Here is a 23,369-nt window from a genome sequence, read left to right as displayed (position 1 = left end):
ACAACATGGATTATTAAACATTTTAAGCCCACTGTTGAGACCTACTGCTCAAAAAAACATTTTTCCTTTCAAAATGTTACTGCTCAATGACAGTGTGCCAAGAATTCTGATGGAGGTGTACAATGAGATTTATATTGTTTACATGTTTGCTAACACAAGAGCTATTCTGCAACTTATCAATCAAAGAATAATTTTGAATATCATCTTAAAACTTAATACATACATTTGATAAAGTTACAGCTGCCTTATATAGTAATTCTTCTGGTGGACCTAGGCAAAGTCAACTGAAAACATTCTGGAAAGGATTCACCCTCAGACACATTGAAATACATAATTCAGCATAGTCAGTTGTATTCATATGGTTGTGGTACCATCGCCACCATCCCTATTGTGGTCCTGTAAAATGAGACACAAAGATGCGGACACTTGTTGCAGTCTTTCAGCAACCCTGCGGAGTGAGTCACACACACACACACAGAAGACAGACAAGATGACTGCAGCCCCGAAGAGCTTCAGCTGCTTTAGTTTATATTATTTCTCACAGCTCTTTTGCTGACCAAGCCTGTTCTTTCAGTATATTACTCCCTTGCTCTCTTGTTACTTTCAATACAGCCTCCTGGATATCTGGGTAGCAAAAAGGGAACATTCCATATTTCGTGTGCGGAAGTAGGAACAAAACAAGTCTGTTTGCAGAACATGCTCTTCCCCTTCACCCCCAGATAAGGCTCATGGCCAGGAGCTCGCTGTTTGCAGCAGACCTCCTCAAGGCCACTCTGAAGCCAGTCACTCCCAATAAATTCCGCAGGTTTTCTATTAACCCTTGGCTCCTACACATCCCTTACCAAAACTTTTCCATCATCCCAAATAGAAACTCTGTACATTTTAAGTCTTAACTCCCTATCCCTTACTCCCACCTTGGCCCTCTGTATCTTGTATTCCGGATTCTGACTCTATGAATTTGCTTTTTCCAATTATTCGTATTAGTGAGATCATGCAATATTTGCCCCTTTGTGTCTGGCTTATTTCATTCAACATTTCTTCAAGGTTCATCACTGTTGTTGCACGTACCAGAATATCAGTCTTGTTTACTGCTGAATATTCTGCTGTGTGAATATATCACATTTTATTTATTTATTCACCAGTTGATAGACATGTGGGTGTTAGGCACGGGGTCCTTAAAGAATTCCACATGAGACAGTGAGTTAAAGCTTAAGGGTTTTTTGCTAGAGAGAGAGAGAGAGAGACAGAGTGAAAGCGAGGGGAGATCAGGCAGGTGGGAGCCAACAAAACCTCCTAGAAAAAGGAATGAAATAATGGCCCCAACTCTCTTTCTGACAGCTTGTGGTTTTGAAGGGGAAAAATGTGCCAAGAGGGATGGGGGGTGATAGGTGACCACAGGCACCCCCGGGGAATACCAGGCTGGTGCAGATTATGACTTCATGCTCATAGTCATCTGGTTTGGCCTCTGGAGGGTGGGGTGTCAGCATCTTCATGCTCATCTGTTTTGCCAGCACAACGGGTCCTGTCAGAGGAGCTTCTGAGGGAGTGAAACTGAAGGGGCGCCCCTACCATAGAATTCATTTTGTATGTTAACTTTTTATCTTCTGAGACTTGACAGTGGGTTGCTTCCATCTTTAACCAATCATGGATTGTGTGCAAATATCTGTTCAAGTGCATGTTTCAGTTTCTTGAGTATATACCTAATATTCAGATTGCCAAGTCATATGATAATTTTGTACTTGACTTCCTGAGGAACTGCCAAACTGTCTTTGACAGCAGCTACATCATTTTACATTCTATCCAACAATGAAGTATTCCAATTTCTCAACATTCTATCCAACACTTCTCTTTTTTTAGAAGCCGTACTAGTGTGTATGAAATTATCTCATTATATTGTGATTTGCATTTCCCTAATAGCCAGTGATCCTGAGCATTTTTTCGTATGTGTTTTGGCCATTTGTATGTCCTCTTTGGAGAAATGTCTATCCATGTCTTTTGCCAATTTTTGTTATTGTGTTATTTTTACTTTTTATTGTTGAGTTTGGGAATATCTTTGAATATTCTGGATATTAAACCCATATTGGATATGTGATTCCTAAACATTTTCTCCCATTGTGTAGATTTTCGGTTTACTTTAATGGCAAAGTCCTTTGAGGCACAAATGTTTTTAATATGGTTGAGCTCATTTTTATATATATTTTTTCTTCTGTTACTTATGCTTTGGATGTAAAGTCTAAGAAAATATTGTCTAACACACGGTCCTACATAGAGGAAGTTCCAGAATTTCTAAGAAAAATGTTTGCTTATCTTTAATAATCTTTAATTTTTCTAAAAAAAAATGTCTTTCGATTGCTATGAGTGAGGGAAAAATTGTTTGGCTCTCATATTACTACTGGATATGGCTACTGGAGTATATGATCATAAACAAGATAATTAATGGAAAAATTACTACTTAAAAGGGTGGCAAGATTTTAGTATTTCATAAAAAATTGTATTTAAAATTAAATGCAATGCTCTCAATAAAATAAACAATGAACAAATTGGAATTGTTTAATAATTTTGTTTAAAAAAAGATATTGCCATGTAACAAAGTTTATGTAATACTTCATGCACACTTGGATTGATTTGCTTCTTTTCTTCTTAAAATGTAATATATTTAAATATTATAATTTTCTTCAAATATTTTTACTGCCCAGATAAGCAAAGATCACTTCATTGGTATTTCTAAAATTTTAAAATTGAATGGTCAACGTTATTCAATATTTTTTTAAATATGTAAGTTAGTTCTATGTATTTTCTGCAAATTTTATTCTAATACCATATATACCATCTAACCTTTCCCTTTTGCATCACATTCAGATGTACATTTTAGTGTTGTTAATTACATTCATAATGTTGTGGTACCATCACCACCTTCCTTTACCTTTATCATTCCAAATAGAAGCTCTGTACATTATAAGCCTTAACTTCACTCTGCCTATCCCCAACCCATCCTCTGATAACCTATATTACAGATTCTGACACTGTAGGGTTTTTTATTCTAATTTTAAATGGCCTCTGTATCTGGCTTATTTCACTCAACCTGAAGTCTACAACTTTCATTCACATTGCCATATGTATCAGACCTTCATTCATTTTTATGGTGGAAAATATTCTATTGTATGTATATACCACATTTTGTTTATGTATTCATTGCTTGATGGACACTTGGATTGTTTCCATTATTTTTGCAAGTGGGAATAATGCCATAATGAACATCAGTGTCCAAATATCTGACTCCCTGATTTCAATTCTTTGGGGGATATGTACATATTATTGTGATTGCCAGGTCATGTGGTAGTTCTATAACTAGCTTTCTGAGGAACTGTCAAAACTGTTTTGTACTGCCATGAGCAATGAATGAATTTTCATGTAATGGATTAAGTAGTATGTACTAAGGAAACCATGTTCTTAAATTTGATCAGTCGCTGGAGGTGTGGACCCATTGTAAGTAGGACCTTTAACAAAGCTACTTCAGTTAAGATATGAATCCCCTTATTCAGAATGGGTCTTAATCCTCTTATTGAAGTCCTTTATAAATGAAATGAATAAAAGTAATCAAGAGAGAGACAGAGAGACAGAGAGAGAGAGAGAGAGAGAGAGAGAGATTGAGAAAGAGAAGGGAAAAGCTATGGAAGAAGAAGCTGAAATAAATGGAATCTGGTAGAGGAGAGAGAGAACAGCAGATGCAACCTTGCCATGTGGCAGAGAAGCCAAGGATTACCTTGATGATGACCTGATTTGGGTATTTTTCACCTTCAAAACTGCAAGCAAGTAAAATTTCATTATTTAAGCTTGATCCATTTCATGGTATTTTCTTTAAATAGCTTAGGAAACTAAAACAGTTTCTATTTCTCTGCATCTTTTCCAACACTTGTCATTTTCCTTTTTTAAAAGCAGTCAGACTAATGTGTGTGAAATGGTATCACTTTGTGGTTTTGGTTTGTGTTTCCCTGATGGCAAATGATGTTGAACATCTTTTCATGTGCTATCTGGCCATTTGTATTCTTTGGAGCACAGTCTGTTCAAACCTCTTGCCCGTTTTTTAAAGTTGAATTATTCCTGTATATATTCTAGATATTAAATACTTATCAGATCCATGATTTCAAATATTTTCTCCCAAGTGTAGATTGTCCTATAGGTTATCCTATTACTTTCATGATAAAGTACTTTGAGATGCAATTTTTTAAATTTCAATGAAATCCCATATATTTTTATTGTTGCTTATCATTTCAACATAACCTTTCTATAAAACCAATGCTTAACATAAGATCCTAAAGAGGCTTCCCCATGTCTACCTTCAGGATTTCATAATTCTGCTCTTAAAGTTAGGTCTTTGATCCGTTTTGAGTTGTTTTTTGATTAAGGTGTGAGATAGGGTCCTCTGTTGATTTTTGTTTGTTTGTTTGTTTGTTTACAAATGGAGATCCCAGTACCATTCACTGAAGAGATTATTCTTCCCCAATGATTAGCTATTGCCCTCTTGTCAAAATTCAGTTGGTCATAAATTTAAGCGTGGATTTCTCAGCTCTCAATTCGATTCTGTGGTCTATATATTTATCCTTGCATCAGTACCGTGCTGTTTGGTTACTGTTGCTTTCGAATAAGTTTTAATATTAGGAATTGTCAGTCTCCAACTTCATTCTTTGTTTTCAAGATGTCTTTAATTATTTTGGGTCCCTTATTCTTCCTTATAAATTGGATGGTTAGCCACTTCTGCAAAGAAAGTTGGTGGAATTTTGATGGGTATTGCAGTCAGTCTATAAATTGCTTTAAATAGGATTTACAATGTAATGATATTTAGTTTTCCAATCTATGAACATGGACTAGTCTTCCACTTACCTAGATCTCCTTAGATTTCTTTTTGCCACATTTTATATTTTTCACTGGACAAGTCCTATACATCTTTGGTTGTATTTATTACTAGATATTTAATTCTGTAAGCTGCTTTTGTGAATGAAATTTGTATAAGAATTCTTCATCCCATTGTTTGGTGCTTGTTTATAAAAACGCTACTGATTTTGGTGTGTTGATCTTGTACCCTGCAACTATGCTAAATTCATTCATTATCTATAGGAGCTTTGTTGTGGATCTTTCAGGATTTTCTCTATACTGGACCATGTTATGTGCAAATAGAGAAAACTTTACTTCTTCCTTTCCAACTTGGATGAATTTTAATGTTTTTATTACCTAATGGTTTTATAGTACCATTAAAGTCTTATATTTCCTTATTGATCTTCTTGCTAGATGTTCTAGTCATTGAAATTGGTATATTAAAGTCTTCTGCTATCAGTATAGAATTTTCACTTTCCCCTTTTAAAGCTCTCAATATTTGCTACATATATTTTTGGGCTCTGATTTTAGGTGCATGCACATATTTATATATTGCTACATTTTCTTGATGAATCATCCTGTCATCAGTATATAATGACAATCTTTGCCTTCTTAACAGTTTATGACTTAAATTCTACTTTATCTGATATTAGCGTGCCTACCCCTGCTCTCTTTTGGTTACTAGTTGAATGGTTTATATTTTTCCCTCCTTTCGTTTTAGATTGACTTGGATATTTAAATTTGAGGTAAGTCATTTGCTGACAGCATATAGTCTGGTCATATTTTTTATCCTTTCTGCCAATCTTTAACTGTGGCTGGGGAGTTTAATGCACTTATATTTAATGTCACTGTTGATTATGCAGCACTTTTTCTGTGATTTTACTATTAAGCCTTTTAAGTTGTATCACATTTTATCCTTGAATTCTTCCATTAATGGCTTCATTCATATTTGATCTTTTGCATTGTTACCATCTGCCTTCTCTTTTCTATGTAGATATATTTTTCATCTTTATTCCTTGTGGTTCCACAAGATCAAAATTTAGTATCTTATATGGGTATATTTATTTAACCACCATATTTGTTATGATACCAAATTAACTTCAATAGCACACACATATATTTTTCCTATACCTTCTATCCTGCTACCTTTTTCTGTACTTGTAACCAGAATATATTTTTGTATATTTTCTGTCAAAAACCCTGGATTATCGTTATCTTTACTCATTTGCATTTTAGCACCTGTAGGAAGTAAGCAGTGGTCCATCCTACAATGTACTACAATAATGCTGGCATTTGTAGCTGCACAAGTGATTACCTACCCACTTGTCTTTATTTTTTTATGCCACTATGAATCACTCCTGATGTTCTTCACTTTCAGTCTTAACAGCTCTTTTTAGCATTCATGTAGGGCAGCTCTAGTCTAATGAATGCCTTCACTTTTTGTTTTCCTGGTAATGTCTTACACTTCCCCACATTTTTTGAAGAAAATCTCACCAGATATATCTTGGTTAACAGTTCTTACTTTCAACACTATTAAGTATTTCAAAGCACTCCCTTGTTGGCCCCTGGTTTCTGTCAAGGAGTCCTCATTCAACCTAATTAGAATTTCCTTTTATGTAGCATTTTGCTTTTCTTTGGCAGCTCTCAGAACTACTTGTCCTTTGCATTTGATGGTGTAATTAATAGACGATGGGGCATATTGTTCTTTGTAACTTACTCAATCTGAGCTTATTGGATGTGCATATTCACATTTTTTACTAAGTTTGGGAAATCTCTGTTATTAAATGTATGAATATTCCTTCTGCTGCTTTCTCTGTTTCTTCTGCTTTAAGGACTCCAATAATGTATGTATTATTGTGCATGATGGTGTTCCAGGGCTGTCTCAGGCTATTTTCACTTTTAAAATTTCGTTTATCTTTTCTACTATTTACCCTGTCTCGTTTCAAGTGCTGTTTCTTTGAGTTCACTGAATCTGTCTTTTGCCAGATCCAATCTGCTCTTGAAACCCTCCAGGATGTTTTTCACCCAAGTTATTGTGGTTCTCAATTCCAGTAACTCTGTTTGGCTCCTGTTTACACTTTCTATATCCTTACTAAGATTTTCATATTGCTCTTTCACCCTTTCCCTTATATCCTTTAGTTACTTCTCTGTATTTTGCTTGCTGTCCTTGAACATGTTAAGGTCATTGTTTTGTTATCTCAGGCTTTGTTTGTTGTCTCTACACTCTGGTCTTCTGCATTAGTGCTCTGCACTTTTATTCCCTTCCTTTGGATGGGTTGTCATTCCCTGCTTTTGGTGGTTTTGTACTCCTTTGTACATTTTAAAACATTACTTTAAAATAGTAACTCTGGGATTTATTCCCTGAGATGTCTGTTTCTGGGTTCTGTAACCCATTGATGATAAGACAGATATTTTCTTGAGCTTCATCCCTCCTATTATGAAGGTCTGCTCAAGGCAAATGCAGTGTGCTTGCTGGGGGTCCTGTCTGTCTGGTCTTTCCCTCTTCCTGGGGGCCTTGTCTAGGGCTTTTGGTTGTTCTAGAGTTCCTCTGTTTTGAGGAGTTTAGTTCGACCCTCTGTTTCCAGGAGACAGACCTCCCACTCCTGGATGTTTGAAGCCAGCATGCCTTTGCTAAAGATGGTCTATCTCGACAGTTTGTTATAATTCTTTCTTTGTCTCAAGCTGCTTATGCCTGGTGGAAGGGCACATTTTCAGAAAGAGACATGCTGGGGACAGCTTTCCCAAATCAGTCTTTCCCAGTAGAAGCTGGGGCAGGGATCCACAAGTGGGGTGCACACTAGCCCCAAGGTGCCCTGGGGAGAGGAACAGGAATGGCACCAATGGCTTCTTTCAGTGCTCCCAGATGCTGAGTTTGCTTGGCTTGTTCAGCAAATGCAGTCCTTCAACAAACTATCCCCTGCAGCCCTCAGTATGAATGGTGTTGTTACTTCCCCTTGCCACAGCCTTTTGTGGGACTGGTTGAATCAGTGGCCAAGAGCAGGCTGGACAACAGCTGCCCTCAGAACCAGGCCTCCAGGCCCCGAAGTCACGAGTCAAAAGCTGTGATCGCTGCGTGGATGTGCACCACACTGCTCTTAACAGATTTTTTTCTTTTCCTTCCTGCCCCCATTTATTTAGGTAGGGCCTAGACCCACGAAGGCCTACCAGGAGAGTGGGGTGGCACTGGTAACCGCGGCCCTGAGAGCACAATTTACTGTTCTCTACCATAGTTTGCCGGCTTCTTCCTCCTGCTCATCACTAGATGCTGTACACTGTTCTGGTCTCCAGAGTTTCCAGACTGTTGTTTCCGAGGTTCCTGCCTGTTTAATAGTGGTTCTGGTGGAAAACCTGACTACTAGATATCCCAGTTCTACCATCTTCCCATAACCCTCAGCCAGAATTACATTTTTAATTAAAATTTCTATATAAAGTACTAACATTCATAAAGCTAAAGATCATAAAACCACTTATTTCAGTTCTCTCCTCAGAAAATAATCCCAAATATGTATTATTTCATTTTTAGGAAGCTAAGTTATTAAAATATTTTGTGTTTGATGGTCTCCATATTTTATTGGCTCCAAACTCCTCTGTTGCATCCGTCTGTTGAATGAACATTACAGTTTTCTAGGCAAAAATTAGAGCAACTTCTAACATTAGATATTTATGGCATACTCAACACTACTACCTCTTTTTGCCAAAGATACCATGTTATGTTTTTGAGATATGACATTCCTTAATTTTTAACTATAAAAAGAAAATGACTTAGTTAACTGAAATTGATCAAACTTATCCTTACTCTTATGCTTCTAGGTAGAGCCAGACTATACAAAAAATTGTGTGGGTTCAAATTATTCCCCTAATGAATGCAGATATTTTTTACATTTATCACTCTTCCCCTTCTTTCTATTTTGAACCTTAAAGTTCTGACATCGCCATCAAAATCACTAAAATGATGGAAACTCAAATGCTTAAATTTGATCTTTGCAGTTATTGTGACCAGTGCTGGGGAGAAACTGAGGAAGTTCAATGAGGGAAAATGTGATGACGTGGGCCTACCAAAATGGAGAGGCTGAGGGATATTTATCAGCAGTTATCAAACTGGCTGGTTGAATTTGCTTGTCAGAGCTCTTGTGGCAAATATCACACAATGAGTTGGCATAAACAAGAATTTATTGGCTCAAGGTTTTAAGAGACCGTAAATCCCAAATCAAGGTGTTGGGAAAACCATGCTACTCTCCTAATCTGTAGTGTCATGCTGACAGCTTGCCACAGTCTTAAGTCTCCTGGACTTGCATCTCTGCCTCTGTCCCCTGGTTGACCTTGTTCTTCTCGTGGGGCTGCTGATTTCTTCTGGCTCTTTGCATGTTTCAGAAGTACCACTCATTACAATACCTCCCGTTTTAAGGATTAAGACCTACACTTATTCAGTTGGCCACACACTAACTAATAATGATATCCTCAAGAGATCTTATTCACAAATGGGTCCACAATAACAAAAATGTGATTCATATTACAAAAATGTCTTCTTTGGAGGCTACATGATTTAACCCATGGCACTGGAATCACAATAGAAAAACTCTGTTACCTCAGCTGTAGTCCTACAATTAATAAATAACCAAAATTATCTCCATGGTAAAACCCAGCCAGAAGTCTACTGTAAGGGCAGAAATAACATTGTTTTACTATGCCAAGTTAATGTTTCTATTACATTTGTTCCTGTTTCGTTTTTATCATCAAAATTCTTTCTGCTTCAAAATTTTGCTTATTCTTGCTGACAACAGTTCTCACTAATAAATGAATGAAATCTGTGTGCAGAAATGAAGTATCTCTTAGTTATTCTCTGAAATTATAAAGGGATTTGCATATGCCCATTTAACTATGGAAAGATTGAAAAGATTTCATAAATGAGATGAAATTTTATGGACCTTGAAGGACGTCCTGTGTTCCATAACGTCATTCAATGTAGAGAAAAATCTAGGTTTACAGCAACAGGCTCGCAATTAGGAATGTAGTGAAGCTGAAATGAGCATTCTGTGTATGGGGAATGCATAGGATAGGATGAGGACGCCAAATGTCTTCATTCATATTTAAGTGAAATTTGTAATAAAGTACAATGGAAATGGTGAAGCCGGGATGAATTGGAATTCAAAGCTGGTTGCCATGGTCTGTAGAACTGAGAAAGTCTTGTTGCCAAGCAACTAAATCTAGAGCATAATTAATGAGAGACAAAGGGGAGTGGTTGGAAATCTGTATATTTTTATTGCCATGTGAGGTCTCATTTAAAAACCATTGTTTCTTGAGATGAGTTGTACAAACTCCCTATGACCAGGCCCACAGCTAGGAAGAATCATGAAAACCATTAATTCTTCTAATGGTAAGTAATTCCAGAGTATACTTGTAAGGGCAAGAAACACCAAATATTTGCATATTCACACACAAACTAGTTTTCTTTATTGCTGTGTGTTCAGATCTTGGTGAGGATGGATGTTCTTTATTATATTCAGTTCTATTTATTTTATTTACTTCAGAAGCACTAATTTGAGCATTTAATGGGTTCTTACTAATAATTATGAAAACACTGAGTACAATTCTGACTCAAGTAAGAATGGGGCTGGCTATTACTATACAAGTATGAAAGAGTTTGTAAAAGCTGTTGGAAAAAGAAAAAAAGAAGTTATAAAAATGAAGTGGAAGTTAAGAGTCTAATTTGAAGTCTATTATGGAACTGGTCACCCTCAATAATGAAAATGTTATATTCTCTCAATGATGTGGTGTCTGGATCTTACATAAATTAATGTAATGAATACAAAGAATATCTAACTCAAAGTTTCTTTGGAGTCTTCTCTACCTATTAACTTCTCCCACGCTGAGGATTTAGGAATAAATTCTAGCAGATTTATATAGGCTAAGTTCCTTCTCATTAGTGTTATATTTTTCGTAACTAATCATTTCCCATTGAGAATAAATCAATATTTTGAATTTACTCACAGTTTAGAGATGCTCATTCTCAAAATTGTCATCTAGAGATCTCACTTTCTCCTTGTGTGCATTCTGCACTTCGGGAAATACGTTGCTTGCTTTTTAGCAAAGGAAAAGCACCCAAGTTATCCAAGTAAGGCTTTGATTTCTCTAATAATTTTGAAATGCTCATTCTGAAACAAGTCCTCCACAACTAACTGTAGCCACCTGACAAATTTTAAGATAATTATCAAATCCTGTATTAAACCGAAGTAATGTGAAGAAATCTTGGTTTGATAATTTAAACTGGCATGATTGATATTGAAATGTAACAACTTTGAAAACAAGAGATGATGTGTACTTTAAGCCTGGAACCTTGAATATAGTTAAAGAAATTCAAAGTGTGTCACAATATGGAAAATAAAGTACAAAGTGTTAAAATCGTAGGAATGTTAAACATAAATATCTCTTCCTGACTTCTCATTTATGCTGAAATATCGGTATGTTTCATAACAATTCTGAATATGTTTTCCCCTTGTAAGTTTTCCCCTGATGATAGTGTGAGATTTATTTTCCCAGCAATGTTCATAGTTTGTTGTATGAGTAAAGAAAGCAGGTTAAATGATCGATCAAGCTTGGGTTGAGGATTTTGGCAAACGGTGCTTGCAATGATGGAGTCTAGAGCTAGGCTGCAGAAGGATAATAGAAGAATCATGGGATACCAAAAAAGTGAGATAAAATGAAAATAAAAGTTATTGAAGACCTCCAGAAATGTGAGCATGTAGTTTTGACTAAGAATAACATTTGTCTAAACTATTTAAGATGTAAGAGTTAGGATGGTTGAGGTGATCATAAGATACAAATATTGGTCACAGTTTGAGCGCTAAAGTTCTGTGTAGGTGTGTTCTAATGGTAAAGTAAACTAGATGATAAATTATAATCCACATGCTTGCTTTTAAATGGAATGAAAAGGTAGATGAAATTAATGCTGGAAAACAAATTTGTAAATAAATTGCAAAAGTGTTTGAAGTTGATATAGGTTTGCTTTGCAGGGTTCAAATAAGATTTAGAAAGGGAAAGTGCTATAATGGATTAACAGACTATTCAGAGGAAGCAACACTGTTAATCAAATATTGGGACCAAGTATCTGGTCTATATGGGAAATGGGCATTTTGAAAATGGGAGGCTTCCGCTCCACAGAGTTTCACATTGTTGATTTGTAGGTTTTAATAGAATTAAGTAAGGACAAGGAATTTTCTATGAAGACATGCATTTCATGAAAGGAAGATTCCAGAATTCACTGGCAAATATTCCTTGAGGCAAGAGATCAAGTAAAATAATCAAGATAAATAATTAAGCAAAAATGAGTGAAGGTTGAAGAGAGAATTGGTGCTGAATCAGACATGTTTGATTTTCCTATTAAATCCCATAGAATTTGAGGAGTCTTACGAGTGTATTCATTTTTTACCAATTTTCATTTGTTGTATTGAGGGCTTTGTGGGATACTGGTGAAGTAGCATGCAATTTCTAAAAGTCATAGTTTCTCAAAATCACTTTGTACTTTCGAAGCAGAGATAGCTATGTAGCCTGTGTAAAGTCCGTGTCCTGTTTTCCCATTAAAACACTTTTCTAAATTCTACATGTATGTAAAGGAGGTGTGAGAACTAGGTTGTAAAACCACTGAGTGCTAGAAGTCAAATTAGTCTTTCATATATGATGAGTAAATAGGCAAACATTGACTCTCAATATGATGTCTAGAAGTCCCATGTCTACACAACACAAGCACATGAAAATGTTCCAAGAATTACTGAGAATACACTCTCCTATGGCCCAGACCAATGCCGGATTGCACTGAGGTAGGCAGCTCCTCAGCATATCTTCCTGAAATATGGAAAAAGAAAACTCTCCAGTGAGGTTACATGGAATTTCTTGTACCTCTTTCATACAAAAGGTCCAGAAAACAATGAGAAAGAATTACCAGATGTGGTAAAAGTCAAGATGTTCAGGCCTCTTTTATAAAGAGAACAGTAAAGAAGAAAGAAACAAGATAAATGATTGGCAGTGTCACAGATAGTCCAACTTGTTGAGGAAGAGTACATGATAAAAGTGACCATAATTAACACATTTAAAACTAGGATATACTTATACAAATTCTAAAAAATACAGAATAACTGCAGTAAATTGGATTATATACAAAACTACCAAATGTCTATTTAGGACTAAAATGTAAGAAATGTAATATTAATAACTCAGTGACCTGATGGAAGAGTTCGTTGGACAAAACATAATGCAGAATTACTTAAATGGAAGAGAGGCCAATGGAGAAATCCCCATGGGAAATTACAGAGAAAACATGTATGTAAAATCAGTGGCAAAGATAGAAATATATTGCTATATTAAATATCACTATGTACTGGAGTAAGGGAAAAGTTTTCTCTTTCAGTTTTCTCTGAATACATTAAAATTCAAAGAGATGATGAATGAAAAAAATATTTAAGTGAGAAAATTTCTGAAACCAGTGCTTCATCAGAGTTGCTTACATTTACCTCAGAAGTGCTTCAGAGTTTTCTCCTGAAGCGTATGGTTGCAACAATGAGATATATTTTATTATGTTAGGTGGGGATTTTTTTCTTTTATTATTTCGTGCCATAGTGTATTATTTAAAAGTATTTAAATGTGAAATTTAAGATACAAGATGAAAGAGCAGAATAAGATGAAGACAAAAATGTGTTTTTCCTTAAGTAAATCATCATGTATAAACTTTTTTCGGGTATCAACCATTAACTACCCGAGTCTCTCTTCTACCCAATTCCATTATTTTTTAATTATTTACTGAATTGAACTGGAAATTATAGTGGAAAATAATATTCATGAAAGAAATTATTGATTGACACCCTAGAGTCTGACAGCACTAGAGGAATAAAGGAACATAGGGAGAATAAAGAACAAGTAAATAGAGACTATTAAAGAAAATATTTTATATTTATTTAATATAAAATATTAAAGAAATATATTGACTTTAAACATACCCCTTACCTTAAACCTGCTACATACATGTATATGAAAATTTAGGCGAAAAAACAATACTTGAGAGTGGTTTTATATATGTTTCCAGAGTAATCTGATCAAATAATTTATCATTTTATATTGAAATTTTGATGTTTAGAGATGAATCAACTCAACGTCAACAGAAAATGATGCATTTATTTTCCCATGCAGCAGTTTTGTTATAAATATTTATTGCAGAAATATTCACACATATTCATATTTTCTAATTAATCCATATTGCTTGATTATCCAGGTTCAATAATTATCAAACTTTGACCAATACCCATTCTTTGCCCACAATCCCAGTCTCATTCTGCTTCAGCACTTTTAAATGTGGTAGTATAACCACTCAGGTCTTGTCCAAACTCCCTTCAATCCCAGACCCTTTCCTACTTCCCCAATACTAGCCAAGTCAAAACAATGCCTACCTTTAGCCTTCTTTTTCTTTTTCTTTCCAGTGCTGCTGTGCTGATGCTTTAACTCTGGCAGAAGATAGAACCCTACAGGTCTGTGCTGCTGTAACAGCTAAGAGGGAGGAGCGAGACCAGCAGTGCCTCCTGCCTCCCCTCTTCTACCCTCATAAAAGTCTCTCTCGTGGTGTCTCTCTAATGGCTGGGGGTGAGGTCCTGCTGCAGGTGAGGTTCACTCTCCTGCTGCTCTGGCTGGAGGTGTTCCTGGTCCTCACTGGATGGTCCAAGGATGAGCCCTCCCAGCACCACAGCCCCCCAGAAGTGGTGATTCCCTTGAAGATAACTGGCACTGGCAAACGCATAAAGGCTTCAGGCTGGCTCTCCTACAGACTGCACTTTGGGGGCCAGAGACACATTGTCCACATGAAGGTCAAGAAGCTTTTTCTGGCCAGAAACCTCCCAGTGTTCACCTACACAGACCAGGGTGCCCTCCTTGAGGACCATCCCTATGTTCAGAATGACTGTTACTATCATGGTTATGTGGAGGGGGACCCCGAATCCCTGGTTGTCCTCAGTAGCTGCTTAGGGGGCTTTCTTGGAATGCTGCAGATAAATGATACCATTTATGAAATCAAACCCAAAATGTTTTCTAAGACATTTGAACATCTGGTTTATAAGTTGGACAGTGAAGAAGCTCAATTTCCCATGAGGTGTGGCTTGACAGAAGAGGAAATAGCAAGACAATTAACGTTTCACAGGAGTAACGACACTCTGATGCAAAGCGCATATGAAGGATGGTGGACCCACCTCCTGACTATTGAACTAGCAATAGTGGTAGACAAAAATCGATACGTTTCTCTTGACAGCAATGAGACAAATGTGCAGCGGGAAGTTTTCAATCTTGTCAATTTAGTAAATAGCTTTTATGCGGCAATGGAAGTCAATCTGGCTTTGTATGGTATTGAGATCTGGACTGAAGAAAATTTCGTTTCAGATGAAAACATAAACACATTTCTTTCAGAATTCTGCAAATGGAAACATGGTAATCTCGGTCACCGTGTTCACCATGACATTGCACATGTTATTGCAGATAAACATTTCGGTATCTATCTTGGCTTGGCCTATGTTGGAACTGTGTGTGTGTCTTCTTATAACTGTGCAGTTCTTAGATTCAGTGGTAACAAAATGAGTGATTTTGGAGTCATTACGGCGCATGAACTCGGTCACAATTTGGGTATGCCACATGATGAAAACTACTGTGTATGTGCACAAAGTAGATGCATAATGTTCCCCGCAAAAGTAGATTCAAGTAAATTCAGCAATTGCAGTTATGCCTCTTTTTGGAACACCGTTATCAAAAAGACCTGTTTGCGCAACACACCAAATCTTGAGAATATACTTAAGGAGAAGCGCTGTGGAAACAGCGTGGTTGAAGAAGGAGAGGAGTGCGACTGTGGGTCCTTCAAATCTTGTAACAGAAATCCCTGTTGTCTTTTGAACTGCCAACTGAGGCCTGGGGCTGCTTGTGCTTTCGGGGCCTGTTGCGAAAATTGCCAGTTCACATCGGCAGGCAAACTGTGCAGAGCAGAGGTAAACGAATGTGATCTTCCAGAATGGTGCAATGGGTCATCTTCTCAATGCCCAGAAGATGTGTACCTTCAAGATGGGACGCCATGCCAGAACGGTAGCTACTGTTTCGAAAAGAGATGTAATAATCGTGATGGACAGTGTAGGAAGATTTTTGGCGAAGATGCCAAGAATGCAAATTTGCGTTGTTACACAACCATGAACACCCGAGGTGACCGTTTTGGCCACTGTGGTATCAGTGGAAACAAATATGTAAAATGTAAATTGCCCAATGTCCTCTGTGGAAGAGTTCAGTGTGAGAACATCACAGTGTTACCTCTTTTGCAGCAGCATTCTACTGTGCATAGGATTCACCTTAATAATGTCACGTGCTGGGGCACTGACTATCATTTTGGGATGACCATCCCGGATATGGGTGATGTGAAAGATGGCACAGAATGTGGTCCAGACAAGATCTGTATCCACAGGGAGTGTGTTCCTATGGATGTTTTGAAAAGGGTTTGTACCAATTTAACCTGTAATATGAAAGGTGTATGCAACAATAAAGAACATTGCCATTGTATCTCTGGATGGTCCCCACCAAGATGCAAGTTCATAGGCCATGGAGGCAGTGTCGACAGTGGGCCACCATCAGGGAAAAAAAAACGAGGAAAAAACAAAAGTGGAAGACAGCCACAAAAGCATCCAACTGTATTTGTTGATTCCTTGGTTGGCTTTACTTTTATGTTGTTTGATATTTCTTTTCAAGAGAAAGAAAAAGAAACGATCTGAGACGCCACCTACTGTTCAGCCAGTCAAAGAAGAAAAAAATTATAACTTCAAAAATAAACCAAGTTCCTAATTAAAGTTCCCACGTGTTTGGTTTTAATCTCCTGGCAATAGACATATTAGTGTCTCTGTCAGAGGCCTTAGACGGAAAACCCCAGATATTTTAATCCTAAACTAACAGCATTTTGAGTTTAGGGACACCAGAACAGCTTTGAGTTCTGGAGCCCAAGAGCGTGAGGTCCTCAGTTTCCAACACCCAGATGGTTGTAACCTCACCTCAGAGATCAGACTTCTAAATCTATTGGGCCTGTCTCCTGTTTTTAGGTTTGAATAACTTCAAACTTTTCCTTTTGCTCTCCTGTCTGAGGACTTTTCTTGTTGTCAGTTACTTGTGATCTTAACATCCCTCGTTTCCTTCTTGTTCTTCACAGCTGTATTAATAATTTCCGATATTTCATTATCAGTCTCTAAAATCACTGGTGTGGTTTTTCTTTTTGTTTCTGAATTCAGATCAAAACATTACTTTTGTTGGTATATGGAGGACACAACGATTGGGCATCAGAGGTTTCAATTTTTCATAACATTTTCTTTTACCCAGTTGGGGAAATAATTTCACCTTCTAGTAGTTCTTCAAAACCTGAGAAGAAAAGAGGAGGAAAGTTCACTCAACTTGTCTTAGTTTCTGGGTTGCTATGACACATACTGCACAACAGTTTAGTTTAACAATAAGAATTTATTGGCTCATGGTTAAAGATGTTAGATGGCTACACCCCTCTCTGGATTGGTAGAGTACTGGTTTTCTGAGAATCACTGGGTTCCTTAGCTTTCCTAGACCTAAGTCCTCTCCTTTCCCTCTGCATTCCTTTGCTTTCCATTTTCTACTTTCCTATGTCTTTCCATGGCTTGGCTTTTCTTTGTCCAATTTCATTTTCTTATAAATATTTCCAAATTGTGTTAGAGACACAACATCATTCTGGTTTGGCACGCTTTCATGAATAACATCTTCAAAGGTCTTCTTTACAAAGCCTCCTGCTCCTCACCCACAGGAGCAGGAATTAGGACACAGGCATAATTTTTGGGGGGGACATGATTCAGTCCTCAGCTAACTCCTTGCTTATCTTTAGCTATATCATATGGTTAAGAAAATATTTGCAATTATATTTAGAATGTTATAAAATTAAAATTAAGAAACCATCATTTTAGAGCATCAGAGAGCTGTATGAGCAATGAGGACAAAACGAACTAAAATGCTAGTCAAATGATCTAAGTTTTCTCTTGGGTCACGTACTGATTCTGGGTGTGAACTGAGGATTAAGCATGGCCCATTATGGACTGTCTCCTGAAATGAAGAGACCCAACAATTCTACTATTACTACAGAGGACAGGTTGATAAAATTAGAATTTGAGAACGCTCGTTCTTTTTCATTTCTTGTTAATACTGACTTACTGTATTTGAGGGCTTTCTGAGATGCTGGTGAAATAGTATGCAATTTATAAAAATCATATTTCCAAAAACCATATTATACCTTTGAAGCACAGACATAGTAAAGGTAGCTTGTGTAAAGCCCATGTCCAGTTTTCCCATGGAAATGCTCATCTGAATTTTAGAACTAAGTTGTGGACCTCTGAGCACTACAGGTCAATTTTCAATAGTCTTTCATATATGTGTAAATAGACAAAAAACACAGACTCTCAATTTGTAGTCTAGAAGGCCCATGCCTATACAGCAGAGGCATATGTGAAATTGTATAAGATTTACTGAGAATATACTCAGCTCTGACCCAGATCAATATATGATTGGTTTGAGGTAATCAGCCCCTCTGCCTATCTTCATGAATTAAGAAGTCATGGAGTGACATGGAACTTCTTATACCTTCTTAATACAAAGTGATCAATAAACAATGAAATAATTACTAGATATGGGAAAAAATGAAAACCAGCAATTCTTTGCTACTCAAAAGAGAATAAAAGATAAAAAAAACCAGAAAATAAACGATTGGTAATGTTAGAGGTAATCCAAATAGCTGGGCGAGAGTATACGATAAAAGTGACAACAAATAATGCACTTTAAATTAGAAGAAAGTTATAAATTATAAACTTTGCAGAATAAGTACAGTACATTGAAATATATACTAAACTATCAAATGCCTATTTTAGGATTAAAATATAACAAATATAATATTAAGAACTCTGTGGCTGGGTTGAAGAGTACAATTGACAAAACTCAAGGCAGAATGACTTAAATGGAAGAACCCGTCAATGGAGAAATCCCCATATGAAAGTACAGAGAAAAATATATATATGATAAATGGCAAAGAGTGAGATACATTGTTATACCAGATGTTCTATCAGTTGAAGGAGAAAACTGAATAAAGTAAAATTCAAAGAGATGATGAATGGAAAAAATTTAATGAAGACATTTACAAAACCATTGCTTCAGGGTTTGTTACATTTACCTCGGAAGTGTTTATTTTTATGTATCTTGTTTCTTCCTGTTCATCAAATTGTGTGCACTATATCATTCTATCTTCAGGTTTGATGATTTTTCTCTTTTATTTGCCCAGATCTTCTGTTGATTTTCTCTTCTTAATTTTTCATATTGGGTATTATGATTTTCATGTCCAAGTTTTATGTTTTTTTTTAAAATTATTTCTATGTTTCCATTCACAGTGGTTTTCTCTTTGACCAATATTTGGTCAGAAAGTCTGCTTAATACCCTCAGGCCAGGAAGGTACTACCCAAAGGTGATGGATATGTCTGCCTTAGGAATACTTCAATGTCCCATACCACGCATCTTGCAGATGTGCACAGCTTTGTAGAACTTCCAATATAAAGTGTGATCCCAGGAAGATTCTTCCTGGCTGTCTATTTTCCTGATTGTCTCTTTTTAACCTTTTACTGGTGTTAAAAGGTTTATTTCTTGCAGCTACTATGTTCAAGGATTTACCAGACTCTCTTAAGCACTTGCTGCTACAATCCCCATTGTTTTCAATAATGTCCTTAGTTATGGACTTCTTGTTCTGTGCTCCAGATACACTCAGTCTCCCCAGTTGATCCAGCCTCATGGTATGGATCTCCCCCTGGGCGCAGCGTCTGCACCAAAGCACAGGAGCTGGAAGATGAGCATCAACCATTTCTTCCAGAGTGACAGCCCTACGTTACAAGTAGATGCAGGAGGATGATATTAGACACTGTTTTTCTTGGCTTTCCTCTTCTTTCATGGAACTTTAGCCTGACAATTGAGTGAAGGCAAGGGTAATTGGGAACTCAGTATTCCATGCCTATATCACTCTATCACTTCCTGTAGGGCGAATTGTTTAGGCCATTTCCATGCAGCACATAGTTTTCACAGCATGGAACACAAAGAGGGGTTAAATAAATTTGTTTCCTGTCCCTGAGTGAGTGAAGCCATAGTGCTGGACTTGGATCTTGGGTTAGAGGGAGTCCTTTATAATCAGGCTATATTTTTCCATTTCAGAGCTTATACAACACAAAACTAGGGAACTGGTGAATGGTAGCATGCTATAAACCACATGCCAAGGATTCTCTTTGCTCTTACCAAGATGTAGTAGATTTTTGGGTAGATGTTTATCCATGAGTAGTAGGTCCATAGGTCAGTTTCCAGAGTCATTCTCTGTTTTTTTTTTTTAACTAATAAAAAACAGTTATTGAGAGAGGGCAGATGGTCTTTTCAATGACTGGTGCTTGGTCAATTAGTAACCCATGTCAAAATGATGTATCTTTCTCTTTACCTCACACTGTACACTGAAACCAATTCCAAAATGGTTACAAATCCATATGTCAAAGGGAAATCAATAAAGTTATTAGAGGAATACACAAAAAGTTAAGTGTATTATCCTGGTGTAGACAAAAATTACTTAAACAGAATCATAATCCTGTAAATAAAGGAAAAATATTCATTAAATAAGAAAGTAAAAAAAAAACATATATGAAACATAAAAAAAAAAAAGAAAGTAAATATTTGAGTGTCTACCCTTCTAGAAAAAGAGGTTTAAAAGATGAAAATCACATGCCTTTTGGATATATGGAGAATATTTTCACAAAACACATATAGGAGTAAGGTTGAGGCAGAATATGTAATGTTCCTTCAAAGCAATGAGATTGAAGAAAGACCCCCCAATAGAAAATAGGCAAGGAACTCAATGAGTCACTTCATAAAACAGGATCTTTGATGAACAATAGGCATACGAAACAGTTTCAACTATTTCCTTTATCAGAGAAGTGGAAATTAAAGTGGATTTCATACAAGCTTACATGCAGTAGAATGTCTGAAATAGAACTTTAAGACTGTATCTAGAGTTCGAAAGCATATGGATTAATTAGAACTGTCATATTTTGGTGTTGTACACATAAAAATGCCCAAACATATTGAGATACTTACTAAGCCTGAGTATGTGCTTTTGATTGATCTGAGCAATTCCAATATGATTCATGGGCCCAATGGAATATCTAAAAATGTTTACTGAATGTTCAAAACAGAATTCTAATCAAAAGAGCCAAAAACTGAAAACTACCAAAAGTCAATCAAAGTTATTTCAGACAAATACCTTGTTGTTCTAACAATTTGAATATATACTCTTCCAGGAAAGAAAGCTAATGAAATAAATATTGCAAGCCTTTGAGATACATGGAGAACATTTTCACAAAACGTATATATTTGGAAAATGATTCATATGCAGAATATATAATACTCCTTCAAAATAATGAGATTGAAGAAAGACACTCACTTGCAAATAGGCACAGAACTCAAAAAGTCACTTCTTAAAACCGGATATCCAATGGCCAGTAGACGTATTACATGTGCACAATTGTTTTAACTATCAGAGGAAAGAAAAGAGTTTGATGCAACTTTACATGCATCAGAGTGGTGAGAATAAAAATTTAAGACTATATCAAGTGTTAGAAAGCATAGGGATTAATGGGAACCCTCATTGTTTTTGGGTGTGTAAATTGGTCCAAGCACATTGGAATCCTCCTTTGAGGTATCTACTAATCCTAACCATATGCTTGCCCTGTAATTTGAATTGTAGGCTTAATGGAAATAGCTGCATATCTTTTTTGAAAGTTCAGTAACATCCAAATCCAAGGAGCCCAAAACTGGAAACACCCAAATGTCTATCAGTGCCAGACTTGAATAAATAACTTACTGTATATTCACATGCTGGGATCCTAAGCAGACAGGGATGAAAAATAATGCTCTTACAAATACATGTAACAATGTGAATTGATTTTGCAAAAAAATATTGAGTGATATAAACCAGTTACAAATGAGTATAAATTGTATGATTGCATTTATATGAAGTACAAGACAGTTGAAACTAATTGATGCTATTGGAAATCTGGATTGGATTGACTCTTGCAGCATAGTAGAAAAAGGGAGGGATCCCAATGCATGCAAATTATACTTTAATGTTCATTTCTAGAAAAATATTATAATGTACTGAAAGGCTTGGCAAATATAAAAATACAAGTTTGAAACAAGAACCAAATCCAAAGACCTTCATTTTACGAAACCTTGTACTGTGTGCTCCCTAGCCAAACCTGACAGCACTAACTTCTTGCTTCATATCATTTCAGTAACAAAGCAATGTGACTTTTTTCCTGAAGTGTAAGTTCTCATTCTCAAGATATATCTTTTACTATTTTAGGTGGAAATTGTTTTTATTCCATAGTTTATTTTTAAATATTGAAATGAGATATTTAAGAATCAAAATTGAAAAACAATGAAAAAATGTACAAATGATGATCAAATTCCTTCTATAACAAAATGAAAAGGAATCCAAATACAGATGTATAATGGAAATTACACATTATGGGAATTGTATTAATGAATGCACAGGGAGGAGACTGCATAATGATAATAAAAATCTTTAATTTAGCAGGATCTTACAACTAATTAATACTACTGATATTTTGAGAAAAAAATAGATTAACTGGAGTAAGGAAGTTAGTGGAAAACGTAATTTCCCCAGTGAGTTCTACGTTATCCTCATTTTATTAAACTACAGACAATTGGTCATTTAACATTGCGCCAGCAATTAACATGTCATTTATGCTGTAAATTCAATAATTTTAACTGAGAAAATTCTTTGTGACCTCAAGCACAAAGATTGAGATGCAGAAAGTTAATTTTATTACCTTGTTGTAGATAAAGATTACTTTAACAGAAACAAATCTCATAAATAAAAGAAAAATACTCAATAAATAGGAAATTAAATATTAAATATTAAAAACAAATGTGCTTTGTGAGTACGGCTGATAATCAGGTGACTTAGCAACACAGTGATATAATCAATTTTTGTCAGAAAGTAGGGGAAAGAAGAGGAATGTACAAAGTAGGAATAATTATAAACATGCATATCTACTGGGAAAATTTGAAAAAGAAATTTTACAATAATTTTAGTATTTAACTTAGAAAATAGTAATCTCAAGTCACAGCCAATCAATATTTTAACCTTCACATTTTCATTGGTTATACTAATCAAATTTAAAAAATAGTTGTGAATCTTCACTTTACCTTCTGTCATGGAACTAAGATTTTTAATAGTGGTTCATATGCTTGTTACTTTGGAATATTGTTTTGTATTATTTTGTAAAATTCATTTAATGAATTTTAGCAGTCTTCATGTCTGTTAATCTTATTACAGTAATCATGACTCTTTCTCCAGAATTCTTTACCAAATATAAAAACTATGTTTACAAAGA

At 35.9% G+C, this 23,369-nt stretch overlaps 1 protein-coding gene across 1 annotated transcript; it reads left to right on the top strand.

Moving 5' to 3' along the window:
• Positions 1–1,420: 1,420 nt before the first annotated feature.
• LOC143669760 (disintegrin and metalloproteinase domain-containing protein 20-like) lies at positions 1,421–16,721 on the top strand. Its single transcript, XM_077144351.1, has 2 exons — positions 1,421–1,584; positions 14,337–16,721. Exons 1-2 carry the CDS (start codon positions 1,492–1,494, stop codon positions 16,644–16,646), a joined length of 2,403 nt encoding a protein of 800 aa, XP_077000466.1. The 5' UTR covers positions 1,421–1,491; the 3' UTR covers positions 16,647–16,721.
• Positions 16,722–23,369: the final 6,648 nt, after the last annotated feature.

Source organism: Tamandua tetradactyla, chromosome 26, assembly GCF_023851605.1.
Source record: "Tamandua tetradactyla isolate mTamTet1 chromosome 26, mTamTet1.pri, whole genome shotgun sequence".
NCBI classification, from domain to species: domain Eukaryota; kingdom Metazoa; phylum Chordata; class Mammalia; order Pilosa; family Myrmecophagidae; genus Tamandua; species Tamandua tetradactyla.
The sequence above is the reverse complement of the archived record's forward strand: the minus strand, read 5'-3'. Positions and strand labels throughout refer to the sequence as shown.